This window comes from Poeciliopsis prolifica, unplaced genomic scaffold, assembly GCF_027474105.1.
Source record: "Poeciliopsis prolifica strain line A6 unplaced genomic scaffold, Auburn_PproV2 SCAFFOLD017, whole genome shotgun sequence".
NCBI lineage: Eukaryota > Metazoa > Chordata > Actinopteri > Cyprinodontiformes > Poeciliidae > Poeciliopsis > Poeciliopsis prolifica.
The window spans coordinates 2,162,420-2,177,676 of NW_026562392.1; the positions used below are offsets into that span (position 1 = coordinate 2,162,420).

General features: G+C 38.9%; 1 protein-coding gene across 2 annotated transcripts in view; it reads right to left on the minus strand.

Moving 5' to 3' along the window:
- Nucleotides 1-15,257, minus strand: part of LOC129367556 (intermembrane lipid transfer protein VPS13B-like) — a 291,895-nt gene that overhangs the window by 96,103 nt on the left and 180,535 nt on the right. For both annotated transcript variants that reach the window (XM_055042090.1, XM_055042091.1), the window contains exon 34: nucleotides 13,983-14,126. In XM_055042090.1, the coding sequence (XP_054898065.1) occupies nucleotides 13,983-14,126 (144 nt within the window). The remainder of the gene's footprint in view (nucleotides 1-13,982; nucleotides 14,127-15,257) is intronic.

Genomic DNA, 15,257 nt, shown 5'->3' on the forward strand with positions numbered 1-15,257 from the left:
GTCTCCCGAGTGCCAATCACATCAGAGTGCATCTGTATGACTTCTGACCCCATTTCTGTCAGTGTAACTGAGAACAGCTTGACTGGAAGATGGCTAATACTCGGAAGCAAATGTCACATCATCCAAATGCCAGCCGTTTACAGTGTTGGCAGGGCAGTCAAATATGACAACATGACTTTTACGTTTGAAAAACCACATATGTGATTGATTGTTTCCAGAAGAATATTAAAAAAAAGGGTTGCAATTTGGGTTCAAAGATCAGGGAACATGGAAAATTGGATGTTTTAGCACGGTAGGGAAGCCATGATGGTCACAAGAAAATAACAAAATGAACACACTCAATTGAGAAAGAAGACTATAACTCTCACCCTAATAGTGGCTTCAACAGCCAGATATTCTCACTGTGGTCTGAAACAAGTCACAGATACACACAGAAATGAACTTAAGCCAAAGGAAAAAGTTGATGGAATATTATTTAGAGGCGACAACAGGACTAATTTTGGTAGAGAGCTGATGCAATAATGTATCATTACATGGTGGACATGGATGTATTCAAGTAGGTTTACAGAAACTTTTTCACACTTAACATATGAGAATACTGATACTGTGATTTAATAAGATTTTCAGAGTGGTATTAGAATCTGAAAGATGAGAGACATTGTCTTGTACAGTTCGTAAACTCAAAAATCCAAAGTTTTCCAATCTTTTAATGAATCCTTGTGGCCAACTGTTCACACAGACAACAACATTCTTTAGTGTGGAAATTTAGCTACAAGAGATGCTCCAATCTGAAAACCTGGGCCAATATTGATATTAATAGTGCTGTCGTGGGTGCTAACTGATATTGACTGATATTGTAAATATTTCACTACCCCTTTTAAATCTTGAAATAAATGTCCACACAGCTGACTTCATAACTGCGTATCTGCTTCAGTTGAACTCCCCACAATCCTGTACTGCATCACGATCACTGATGAACTTCAACAAGATGGAAAAAAATAAAATAATATCAGCCAAATTTTATTTATCACACTGATATGATATATTAAAAACTGACAATGTTGGAGTAGAAATGGAGGATACTCCAAATAGAGACAGCAAGACAGATTAATGCTCATTTTGCTCCTGTATCATTTTAAACTTTGCAGTTTTGGTCGTGCAGTAACAACTTTTTCAGATTTGAAAAATAACTGTGAATATATGAGGGGACAATAATCAATGATGACAAATGTTAATTCTGTTAATTCAAGTTATGAAAGTGAACTGGTGTCAGCAGGCCACTCATGAACTAATTCTCATGAATTTCTTGTGGACCAATAGTTAAGAATGTTCCCATGTAACTCCAGTAGAATTGCCATTGAAAATTGTAGGAAGTCATTACTAAATCTTTTTGACATACCATTCAGTCAAACTACTTGGTTACAGGATGCTGAGATGGAAAATTAACATCTGTCTCTTGAATACATCAAAGTTTACAGGTTAAGCCCCTGCTGTGCTAACCACTTTTGTTTAGCAGAACTATAAAGTTGAAAGCAGCCCCCTGTGCTTTTGTATTCAAACAAGAAAGCCACAAAGCAGCAATATCTCATTTAAAAAGAAAATTAATAACAATACTCAACCAAACTTCACAAAGATTTCTCTCGTTTTCTTGTGGAAAACAGAAGGGGGAAGACATTTATAATATGAAGTCACTGCTTCATGTGCCATTACAGCAGACAAAAAGCATACAAGGCCATCAAAGGCAGGCAGCTCATACACTGAACTTTGTTTCAGCTACAAAGGCAACCTGCTATGCACTTCAACTGAACCACAACAAAGATGCAATGGAAGGTCACAACCCTGAATCCTGAAAATGAATACAGAGAGCTTCGCTGTGACAGTCAGCAGTACTTCAACCAGTGTACTCTAGAGTTCAGCGCCAAGTGGGGTCATTTTAACAAGCCCCCTCTGACATTGATTGGTGGGTTTACTAGCATGAGGAAAAGACCATGTTTCTGATACTATTTGTTCTATCACCGGGATCTATTTGTCAATTTGCTTAATTATCTGCAGGGAGAAGATTCAAATGAAAACAAATTCATATTTTGTCCGCTTTGAAGAAGCATTACTTCTCTCTGATCACATGTACCAAAGTCGCTTGTCAACATTCCTAAAGCACGAGGTAAGTTCGGAAAAGTGCAGTGATGGCCGGTTAAAAGAAAGAAACTTGACAGAAGCTCATGGAAGCCTTTGTGCATAAACAAAGCAAAAGATGAACAGACTAGAAAACATCAATACTGTGATGAAGTTGTGCAGCATTCAGTTGCTTTATGGCTTTTATATATTCTGGCTTACAAACAAAGATACAGAATGATAAAAGCTGAAGAATGGAAAAAAAAAAACAATGTGAAAAGAGAGTTAATAAAGTCCATGTGGGAAACTACAGTATGCTGCTCAACAAAGGCCTGGCTCTGGGAAATGTGGCGGCAAAAGCCTCTGTTTTATAATTGATTGAAGTTCGACGTCCCCCCCGCCTCCACTCCCCATGCCTATGCACAAAATTAGTTTACTTACAAATATTTTTTTGCAAATAGAATGCAGATTGTCTCTGCTTAGCAGAACTGAGCTGTTTGCAGAATGCTGACGCTCAGCAGGCTGCAGTGGTGCGCTCAAATATTTGAGTTTAAGACCAAGGCCTTCCTAGCGACTGACTCTAGGCCCTCAGAGACGCTCGCCGAACCCACTGCGCCCCACTCCTTATCTTTGGCAATCGAGAATGATTTAAAAGGTTTGACAGCCACCTCCCTTACAGCTAAATGGGAGACTTATTGCTTCAGTCATCCTCGACAGAACCACCAATATAAACCAAAACCCTAAACTAGAGTCTTCAAATCACATCCAATAGTTAATTTTAGGGTGAGTGTGAGGACATGAAGGAACTGCAGCACATCAATAACACTGAATGTCAAAGCAACTTGCAGCGCAGCAGTATTGAGAGAGTGTTTAAAAATCCCAGAAGACCGGTCCTAGATTAACACCATAACTGTGTTACTGAAAACAAACAATACGGGGACATGCAGTGAGAAGTGCTTAAAAATGACTGAGTAAGTTGGCTCCTTCAGCCTAATAAACTCTCCCATCGTTAATAACAACCAAGACACAAGATAAACAATAAAAAAGGGAGAGAAAAACCTCAATTTTGAAAGCTTGATGGAAAAGTTGGCAGAATGACGGTGTGATAAATGGATTATTAGACTTTACATGTAATAGGAAAACACATTTAACTCAAATTAAATCCCTAAACATCTCCAGCCAGCTCAGCAAATGTCTTCTATGCCTAAATAATTACATTAAGGTGACGGCCAGGTATAACAAAAACAGGAGATGCGTCAGCAAATGAAAGAACACCTCTTTAGTCCTCCATTTTTCAGAAAACGTAGCAGAGAAAAAACTGTCTCCTGTCAGTTCTTAATCAACCTAACTTCCAACCAAAAAAAAATATTATCTGGTATGATTTGAATCTTTATCCTCAGCTCTTGAATGCAGTTTATAATCAAAACATGCTACTAAACTTCTAAAACTCTTGTTTTGGAAGTTTCCAATGCAAGTTTGATATCACTGTTAAAAATTGTTGGCAAGATATTTATTTGTTGGTGGAGTCCACAAGTGTTGTTTCTGTTTTTAAATGGCCTTGGAAAACTTGCGAATGAAGAATTTTTCTAATTTGACAGCAATAATTGAAACTGATTCAGAGATACATCAGCTACCATCATAAGGTAGTTGCTCAGAAGTGATTTGCTGAATTTAACTATCAAATACTTTGACTGTTCAGTGCCATTTTGCAAATAGTCTCAGATAAATGAATGTAGACAAAAAAGTTTAATCAAACTATCATAACCTAAACTCCTCCACATTAAATGTGCTGACATCTGGTATCTCTAAAATTTAGTACAATGTTCCTCTAGTAGTCGTACTTGTACCTGCTTAAATTAATATTTTAAACACCAAATAAACTTTAACATGCATTAACATACCCATCAGAGGAAACAGTCTACTGAAGATGACAGTCTTCCTTATCCCCTGCTCTTGGTGGTACGGCCAATCAACACCAAATGAAAGACGCTCACGGATTGGCTGCTTTGCAAACATGAACTAATAAGGTGTCAAGTAGCACTGTGAGGTATTTCAGCTTCTGAAGCTGCACTGTCTTTTATTCTAGTTATACTGTATGCAAAAATCTGTGAATATTGAATTGTGGGTAGGCGTGACTCCACTGTGCACTATATTGAGGATGCTGATTCTAATTCAGGATATAATTTTCATCGAAGTAATTCTTACAAAGTATGTATTTACCCAATTAACCCAGTAGCCAGAGATGTTTGATTGTACCCAACTTGGAAATGTATCCCTTACTTAGCCAAACGGTTGCGGCCAAAATATTTGAGCTACAAGCCAAAAAGTGTTGGACCTAGGTAATTACTATAGACTGCAGTATCGTATTTATTGATGGAATAAAAACAAACAGAACAAAAACAATTTGGCTCCACACTCCACTGGATCCAAGGAAAATTGGAGCCCCTAATAATGGGAACCCCAGGTGAGATGAAACTGTTTAAATCAGCACAGGCTGGGAAGTGCAATGAGCTCTGGGTGGTCTGTTAAATCCACCGCACAATATAGGCTTTGACATGACATGCTGCAGGGATATATATATATATATATGGAGAAATTAGAAAGCACCTTAAAGTACAACAAAAAGAGTGTGAACAAAGGAAAGATCTGAAAAGAGAAACTGGAAGGCAAAAACGATTTTGGCACAATGTCACAAGAAAGCTGAAATTAGAAGGATTGGGAGGACTGAAGTAATCTTCCTTTAATTTCTCCCTGGATGTGTTCCCAGCACACAGTGAAACAAAGTCTGATGTACGTACATGTTAGGTTTACAACAGAGGATGTTGCAAGAACCCGTATCCTTATCCAAGTTAGTGAGGAGAGTTTTGACAATATGAAGACATCGGCCAAAAGTGCACAATGGTGGAGGATAATCAGAGCAAAACAACCTGCAGACAGCAGAACACCTCAGCTAGAAAACAGATTTCTGCTTCGTCAGGAAACTCAGGTATTTTAGATTTAGATATAAAGTTGTAGGAGGGAATGCAGAGGAATTCAGAAGCAAAGATTAGGAAAGATAAATGATACTGGTGTCAAATTGAAGTTAAACCAAGCGTAGCTAATATTGTCAAGAGAGGAAACGCAGATGATAGGAGTGGAGCATGAGTCATTTTTTGCTTTCGCCCCCACACACTATGCTAGACAACTGCAAGCAAGCGAGAAAAAACAATGACTAAGATCTCTTATACTGATTGTTTCCTTACTCATATGAATTTATTTATAAGTTATTTTATTGGTATTTGTATTTTTTGGTTTTCTCTACAGCACTTTGTGATGGTTTTGTCTGTGAAAGATGCTTAACAAATAAAATTCACTTAGCTACCATTGATAATACCACATTACATTTGCCTTTACTTTTAGAACTTCTGACAAAGTTTCAACAAGGTCTCAAAACATTCTTGATATATTTTGGTCCATATGGACATAATAGCATTTCAGTTTGCTGCAGATCTGTCCATCTTCTGTCAGATGAAGAGGGTGACAGTAGGAACCATTGGAATGCCGTCAACAGATTGTCAAATTCAACAGACCAGCTTTGACATACTGCATCAGAAGATGGGTACACTGTGTTCATAAATGGAGGAACATGACCAGAACTTCAGGTGAGCTAAAACATTTAAAGTGTCAAGAAAATACCTCCCCCCCCACCACAAGACAGAAAACTGACCCATGATTTCATGTTGCTTACATCAAATTCTGCCATCTCAATGTTGATGCTGAAGTCAAGACTTATTAAAGCAGGGAACATTTTTCTAATTGGTTACTCCTTAAATTGGGTGAACACATGCAAAAATGTAGCTGGTACTAAGTTTACTAATCTTGGCTGTACCGAGTGTGGAACCACCAGGAGATGTATAAGATGTGTGAGAGAAATTTTGTTCATCTACATTATGGACACAATGTCGTTTTCATTAACAACCACAGTAATAAAATTATTTTGTTTAAGCCCCTTTTATAATGGCATTACTGAGAAAAACACGAGTCTTTGATGACTAAAGCATGACTAGACTTTGATGAGTTTTTGGAGAGACCAAAGTGGACAAAAATGCTATTAGGTGATCTGTCAGACATTTCTACTTGTTGTGCTTATAACCTGTCAGTCAAAAGTTGAAAAGGTGTCAGGAGTTCTCCAATTTAATTTGTAAAGAATAATATTTTCTTTCACTAGAGTGAAAAGAGTAAAAGTTGATTCAAACTTTTTGTTAACATGAATTGGACTAAAACTATCACATTTAGAAATAACTAAAAACTGAGAAGCATTTTTGCTAAGACTAAAACGGCTTCCACCACAACAGATTGCACTTTGTAAATCTGAGATGGTTTAGCAGCCGATCAACAGACTACTCTGAAATAATCAGAGTAGTTTAACTTTAGAAAGTCTCCATCATGCCTAGATGCCTAAATGCACCATGTTACTATCATGTGTTTGCCTAACTCTCTACTTCTGCAAAAAACAACTTAGTTAAAAACCACTAAATATATGTACATTGAAGATGTTAATAAAAAAAACAAGAGACAGAAATGAGACAAAACTCTCAACATGTTCTTTTCAAAACAAGGTTAAAATAAATGAAAATAAATATATCCAATGAAAACAAAATATAGCAGAACCTTAGAATGCAAACAATGAAAAATGTCTTGAAATCATGCAAAATTTGCTTACTTCTCCTGGACAAATGAAGTAAAGGGGAAACAGCATTTATACCAAATTCTCTGAGTCACCCAATAGTCTGCATCAGCTGTTATTTTAGTTGGAAACCTGCTTACACAGGTGTAGAGAAAAAAGGCTTCCTCTTTGAATCTCTTTTGAAATTCCTCCCAGATTCTTGGGTACTTTTCAAAGAACAAGTCTCAGATGTGTGTTTACAAATAGGTCTACTAGCTGGCCCGCCGTGTCCTGGTTTTACTACTCCCCTGAGTCTGTGGCCCTATTTCCTTTGCAGGCAAAGGGCCAGCGCTCTACTGACTCCTGCTTACCTGACTGGTCACTTGATCCCGGGGTTCACGTTTGGGGGCCTCCTGCCTCTCCTCAAAGGCACCGTTTGATTCTCCGCTTGGAATTCCAGCCTGCACGATTTTTATCTGGAGTTTTCACGCCAATTTCGCCAAAACTGATTGGAAAGGCAGCAAATTCAGCTGCTACTGATCTCAAATAGATCAGGTTTCCAAGGAGTCAATTTAGGAATGTGTTACGCTTATGTTTAGAAAAGAAAGCTGGTTAGGATGCTAGGGTTGAACAGAGAAGGCGACTTGTTATGACTGGCTGTCAATTAACAGTTGAGTCACACAAGACGGGCAGTAAGAGAAAAAAGAGGAAGATACGGTTTCAAAACAAAAACGGGCCGTTGAAGGAACATTGGCTGTGAAAATATGTGTTGAAGATAATCCAATGATAATGACAGTTACTTTACCGATGTGAATCAGCCAAAGGGAAAAGGAGTTAGCTGCGTGAAAAGCTCTATTTGTTAGCTCTCCAGGCAGCAACAAGGTGAATGGCAATAGAGTTAAGTGGCACTGGAAGAGAATGGGGGGCTGGAGGGTGGTCCAGACCCCAGAGAGGGTTAACAGCCAACTTAAGTAGTTAAGAATCAATTTGCTTTGCCAGGAACACCAACTTCTATGTTAACAGCTAAATATAATAAATTCAGTCAGAAGTTCGAGCAAAAATCTAATAGGTTCTTACTCAGACTGTATCGAAATCATTCTTTTTTGTCTCTTCGATCTTGTTCCTTTTATTTGAATGCTTTATAGTTTCAAACTTATCTGTTTTTACTGGCAATCACATCAGGTAAGGGTTCCTTTGACATCTCACTTTTTGCTATTGGAGGTCAAAAGAGGAACTTCAATGATCAGACAATATGAAACACTCATCACAAAGAGGAACAGTCTTCAAAACACTTTATATTAAACATAAGACAGATGAGGATAAAGCCTGAGGTTGCTTCCCGAGCCAAGGTTGTCAACGACACAGTGGGTTTGATGAGCAGAGCACTCCTACTCTGAGTAGGAATAAGAAGAGGGCAGAACACGTCACCAGAAGGCAGGAATCCAGCCTCACATGTGGAACTTTTAGTTAGAGAGGAAAAGAAAGGTTTGAATTTATTCTTAATTAATTTGAGACCAACTCTTGATATTGGGCTCAGTTATTTGTGTAGATTAGAGATTTTCCAATGGGTGAGGCTCTTATATCAAATGTAGGTTCATATTTTACTGTAGAGAAAGGGGTGAAAACATATAAGAATGGAACATCAAGTATACCAATAGAAAAAAGTTTACAGAAATAATAGTAGTACAGCAGTTGGGAGGGCATGGTGGTCAATTTTGTCTCTAATGGTCTAAAATTTGAAAAACTCTGGTGTAAATCAATCCACTGTCATCTTTATAACTAACCTTATTTCTGTCTAATAGTAAATGCTGAGCTACTGTCTGATCTCTTAGAATAGAAGAAATGAATGCAACTCTTTATTTCATTGACAAAAGATACTAATACTGCTCAACTAAATCTAATGCAGTTGGGATTTAAAGTCTGTGTTTTTCTTCACGGACAGATGATGTATGAATGAGATGCTTTGTGGTCTTAAAAAGTTTATCATAACTGAGCATTTGGTGTATATGATCAAAATTTCCTAATCTTAAATTCCAACAGAAGCTGTCATTGTCACCTGTTTTATAAAAACTTTGTGAGACAGTCCAGTCAATCTCCTTTGGCTTGGAACTATAAACTGCACGTACCAGAACCCTATATATAGAACAAACTCTATAGAGAGGAACCCTCCATGGTATCACCCAGCTTCTTATGTAACCAGCCGGCCCGGGATGGTCCAGAACTAGTTTACGTGTGATTTTTGACAGTCCCATGAACGGCAGAGAAAGAAAAGGGAAGAAAAGAAAAGCAACACATGCTGAGACTGATGCAGGTACTGTATCTGACGCTTTATGTGTCTGCATTAAAATCTCTAAGTGTTATGTTCTGTCAAGGTTGAACAGCCTCTCCTCAACGTCTGTAGCTCTCCGGAATATATGTGTGTTCACTGGCAACCATGTGAATGTGTGTCCATGAGTGTTGGAGAAAGTCAAGAGCCCTGCTTCCCATGCGTGTAATCATCCCAGGATGAGGTGGAGCGGGACTTCCCCCTGCACCAGAGGGTATTTTCCTCTCACACAGTGCTACACGCACATGGCTGACCCAGGCTGCATCTGCGTGTGTGTTTGTGTATCTGTGTCAGAAAGAGAGGAAGCCAGACACACTAACATGGAAATCAAAGATACGCTTATAAAACACAACTATCCTGAATCCCGACTGCTTTGGTCCCGAAAGCATATTATCAAAACAACGGCATGGCAACAGCATAGGGATACAGAGAGGTTGTATAAGAACAGACGACTGTGACATTGCAATGACAAGAAATGGAGAAAGGAGAATCACTGTTTTAGTGTAACAAGTAAAATCTGAGTATGAGAAAAAAAAAACTACAACATTTCAGTAAAAGTAAAGTATAGGAGAGATATAATTGATCAGCTGCATAACCACGTGATAGGAAGTTTTCTCCAACTTGGCTGAATTGAGAAAACATTCATCTTCAAAAAAGCAAGTTTTTACTAGTCACTAAAAGTTAGTAACTCTGCTGACATCTATTTTTAAAGAGGTAGTATGTATTTTCCAGGCACATAGTGCCATTTCATAGCATCGCCAAATAACTATCTTCCTTTGTTATAAAAATGCTGTATCAAACATAACTTAAAAGAAATTTGACTTCACAATTCAACGCATTGGAATTGGAGTTCTGTCTCTTTAAGAAACTTCTGCTCTTTCAACATTTCATTACAACAATGCATCTCCATTTTGCTGTTTACAACCGCTCTTTCAAGCCTGGGTCTAGTCTGAGAACTCATTTTTACAAGCTCAGCTGACTTGCAATTTCACCAAGAGTTTGGTAATTGCTGCTGTCACTAGTCTGGAGGATTTGGAGGGCTGAGGCTTGGAGACGACAGCTCTGAGGAGGAGCTTTGTAAGAGAAAGCTTTAAAGCATCCCATAATGGCTGCCACACATCTCAAAAATGCATGAAAAAAAATCAAAGCAACATATTTTGTATGAGGGAATGACATTACAAAATAATACAAAGCTTCAAGTTGGTTTTACGTCATCAGCAGCTTATCTTGGCTCTGGTCCAACTCTGTCTCAAACACATGAGGTTGAACCCTTTGGTGAGTTTCAAATGCTTCTAAATTTGCACTAAAATTTGCCAAATATTGCTTTTCACCATAGCGTTTACTGCACCATTTGATTCTTGTACCTCTTGTGATGTCATGGATGAAATAGGCACAAAGCAGAATTAGTAAAGTAATCTGTGATTTTTGGAAAATCTTGCAATGAAAATCCAGATTTTATCACCAAGATGTGTTTTTATCAGCAGGGTTAACTGAAAAAATCCATAAATGCATGTACTCTATAAACCTTATAATTAATGCTTAATCAAACTTCATCATGTCAATAAGTCTCAGCTCACAAAATTTACTTTGTATGAATGAAATGGTCCATATGTAATGGAGGTTAACATGACTTAGTGAAGTTTAGCTGACATGAGAGGAAAACATACACACACCCACACACACACACACACACACACACACACACACACACACACACACACACACACACACACACACACACACACACACACACACACACACACACACACACACAGGTCAGATGGTTGCTCCTACAGACGTATTACTTTTGTGCCTTCCAAATAAAGGTGGCGGACACTCACCATGCGGGGAATGTGGAGCGCATGTGTCCGTGTGTTTGGCTGTGTGAACATGTGTCTGTTTGATGGTATGCCTTTCTGTGTTGCCGGGTGACACGGTTGATGACATAGTAGCCAGATTAGTCCTGGAAACCGCATCTATTCATAGCTCCTTGGCTGTGGGACCTCCTGCTGCTGAAAGCTGCCTGATCCCAACCCAACTTCACTTCACTTCATCATCATTACCGTCAACCGGGAAACGCTGAGATGAAGTCAGACTGTGACGAACCACAGCTAACGCCATGATAAACATTCTAATAATCCGGCGATTTAAAGAGCAACACATCTGCTTATGGACCGCTAAGAAGTCGCGTTACACTTGCTCTGCATCCCGGTCCGGATCTGAACTGAAACTGGAACGCCAACTGTGGAAAAATGGCTTCAGAGCACACGGAGGGAGAATGAAAATAAAGGACAATTAACCGAGTGTGCGTATGAACAGATTTATGGCACAGCGCAGTGTTTAGAGATGACTGAAAACCCTACACAATGCTTGCACACATTCCCCACGCGCCTGGCTTGCCTCCCGCCGCCAAGGAACCCGAAAGCCCCAACAAAACAAATTCATTAACCCTGACAATAAAACACAGCTGTAAGGGGTAATGGGAACTGTTTGAAATCAGAGAATGGGATTCAAGACAAACTGCACATGGGGGCAGAAGGGAAAATCAGGAAGAATGGAGCCAAGTTTTATTTCAATTTGAATTGGGGACAGTAATGCAAGAAATGTTTGTAGAATCCCAACAACAAAAACATTCAATCACACCAGATGTCTTCTGACTTGATCCTTTGAGCAGGTTGTACGAAGAAGACTGTCCAATCGTATATGGACAAAAACAAAGTTAAAACTAAAGTGAAAGGGCATGTTATCAATGCATTTTTTACCCCTTTGCTGTCAGCTGACAGGCAGCTTTATACTGATATGTGTTGCATGATGTGCTTTATCTATGGGAAAGAACAGAGGCTTAAACAGGAGCCAGGATCAGAGGGATCACACAACACTCTTAGTAAAGGCAACCACTAGAGGGCTCTGTAGCTTGAAAAATAAGTCCCTATACACACACACACCACACTCAACCAAACAGACTAGATAGAGCTACAAAGAGTTTAACCCTGAGGCAGATAACATTCATTCAGAGTAACTTCTAAAGCCCAGCAGCACACAGGCTGACATAGCTGATCACAAGGCGCTGCAGCTACAGGCACATGGATGTTACAGGACCATCTAGCTGAATGGTTTCCAGCCTGACAAAACAAAAAGCTATGGATTCAAGGTCAGTTTCTTCTACCAACAGCACTAAAGAAATAAATACAAGGGAGTTGCACAGCAGGAACCAGAGAAACCATCAAAAATGAGAACTGAGAAGTAAACGGGGGATATCTTATAGCAATGCTATGTTCTACTGAGAAAAACAGAGCACTTGCAAATGTTCTATGGACATTTAATGAACAAATAAATATTTTTTGTGAATTCTTCATACTGCTTAGACAATAACACTCCCTGTAACCAGCAGGACAGCAGACAGAAAACTGCTCAAACAATCCGAAACCCCCTGGTGTTCACTAAGCCATAGTGAAATATAGCTGAGGGTCCTAACTTTAACTATAGACTCCACAAAGATGCCAGACTCAACTTTTAATGCCAAAACAACAACAATAATAATAATAATAATAATAATAATAATAATAATAATAATAAAAAAAAAAAACAAGCACATCAACTTATATTGACTCTGTGGAGCAGATTTTAGAGGCAAAAATATGGACCATAATAACTACAACCACAGAATGTTTCAGTAAAACCTAAACTTTATGTCAAATGACGATCATACAATATGGATCATTGCTAATTCAGTGTTTTTCCAAATAGATATCTGAAAGGCAAATTTGTTACTTTGTCTTTGTATTAATAAACAGAAACACTTTGTTTATGCTCTAGTAGTTATGGATTTTCTGTGCAGTTTCTTCTGTTTTTCTTCTATTGTGTTTCGGAAGCCTTCAGAAGAACTGAGTCATCTGACACTGAACTAAACAGATCCTTCCAAAAAGAGTCTCACAATAAGTGAACAGAGAAGCTCCTTTGTGGACTTGCTTCATGTAGCCCTCCTCTCCCCACCCTCCGCTTTTCTCTCCTCTGTCCTCTCTGGGAGTCTCTTCCTCACCAATGATGGTAAATATTTTTATATTGTGTTCCATTAGAAAGCTTCATTAACCGGTCAGACGGGGCAAATGGCGCCTGGGTGCTCCTTGTCCTGTAAACAATAGGATGGCTGCAGCGGAGCACAGCACAGTAAACTAATGCCACATTAGAGCGCTGCTTTGCTCTGAGTAAGTAAATATTTAAATGTGTTGGATTCACCCAAAAAACAAAAGTCAGCGCTGATACTAAGGAAACAGTGTCAGAGGAGCTTATCCTGACAGATTTCAGAGAAAACTGCTTCACTTGTTCAGCAATCTGACAATCGGACGGTACGCGGTGCGTAAGCAGGAGAATTAAAACGATCGTCTTTAAAAACAAAACTGACATTTTTACTGCATGACTGAGGGAATACAGTGTAGATCAGGGGTGTCCAAAGCTCAGCCTTGTTTCCATTTGCGGTTCCTTGACTGTTTCTGTGTGGCCCGCCGGAACAGGTGGCCTAATTATTACCAACAAATTGAAACGTTCTGCGATGGAAAATATGAAGTACAAAGTGTTTGTCTTTTAACAACCGTTCTTTTTACTTTTTCTTTCATTTCATAGTAAATGACACCAGATTTACCATCTGACTATCAACAGGCTGCAGAATCCAAATCAGCTTTTAGTTCATTTATTAAACCTTCATTTATTAAACCTCGCGTGATACAACCAGTGTTTTTAAAGATATATATATTATTGTAGTTTCAGGAATTCTTTTGGCCCACAATTACTTTGACTTGACAATTTTGAGGCCAGATTACAAAACATTTGAACACCACTGGTGTAAATATTTCAGCAATCATGTGCATTTTCATATGTAACATATATGGGGTCAGAAGTTACCTCAGAACCTTTCTCTGAAGCATTCGAGCCCACCATGTTGTCTCTGAGGAGCTGCTGAAGGAGCTGCACCTGGGCAACGCTGAGGTAAAAATCCAGATTGCTGGTCACATTCACCTCCAGAGAGTGGCCACACACCACCACTTCCTGAAGAGAGAGGGGAGGCAGGAGGAAATTAAGAAAAGACGGGGGGAAAGGCACTCAACACAACAATGGGATTGTTTGTAGTCTCATTTATTGCTCCTCTCAGTTTTTTCTTCGACAATGCTCATGCAGTGTGTGCACATGTCCTGTTCTCTGTTCAGTGTGTTCCTCTGCTCTGCTCTTCACCCTCTGTCCTCTCCAGGGTCCCACCCACAGCCAGCAGTGTAAACCTGAGCCAGGAGGCTCCATCTGATAGGATATTACTCACTAACACTGAGGACTGACTGAGCCACACACATGAAGCAGACCTACAGTACCTTCTCAAATTGCTGCTGGACAGAATTGACTAAAACATCTAAATAACTCAGACCTTTTAAAATGTATAAATACTGCATGACTGTCTCACTAATAGAGAGCAGAGGATGATAGTAACTTAAAGGGCAGTATTGTATATTTTCCAGGAAAATGGTGCCATTTTATAGTACAATCAAGTGACTATGTTACATTTAGTTGTCATAAAATTGTGTGTGTATATATATATATAATATGACTTGAAAGAAATTTGACTTTGTAATATAAAGCCTTGCAATTAGGCCTCTTTAAAAACTCCTGCTCTTTCTGAAATTCTACCTTTTGCAAGTTATCACAACATGGCTCCTCTATTAACCATTTAATAGGTTAATAGAGGGCTTCTTTTGCCAGTGTTGCTCTGAGAAGTAGCTCCTGTAATGAGCTCAGCAGATGTGCAGATCCACCAGGTGTTTGCTAATTGCTGCTGGCTAGTCTGAAGGATCTAAGTAGGTTATTCGAGGGTGAGGTATGCTCTGTGAGGCAGAAGCTTGGAAACTGCAACTCAGAGGAGGAGCTTCATCCTTGAAGGCGGGGCTAAGCACAGCTGAATGGTTGTCATGGGAGATGAAAGGATTTATCAAACATGCATGGAAGAATCAAGGCAAAACTCTAGGTATGTTCTTGATGAGGTAATAACTTTATCATATTATGTAAAGCTCAAAAAAACTCAACTTTACATAATCCTGCCCCTTTAATAAACTTAAAGTAGCTTTTATATTATGTCTTAAGGATAAACAAATGTTACAAAGTGGGTAGTAAAATGAATGACAATTTCAACCTAGA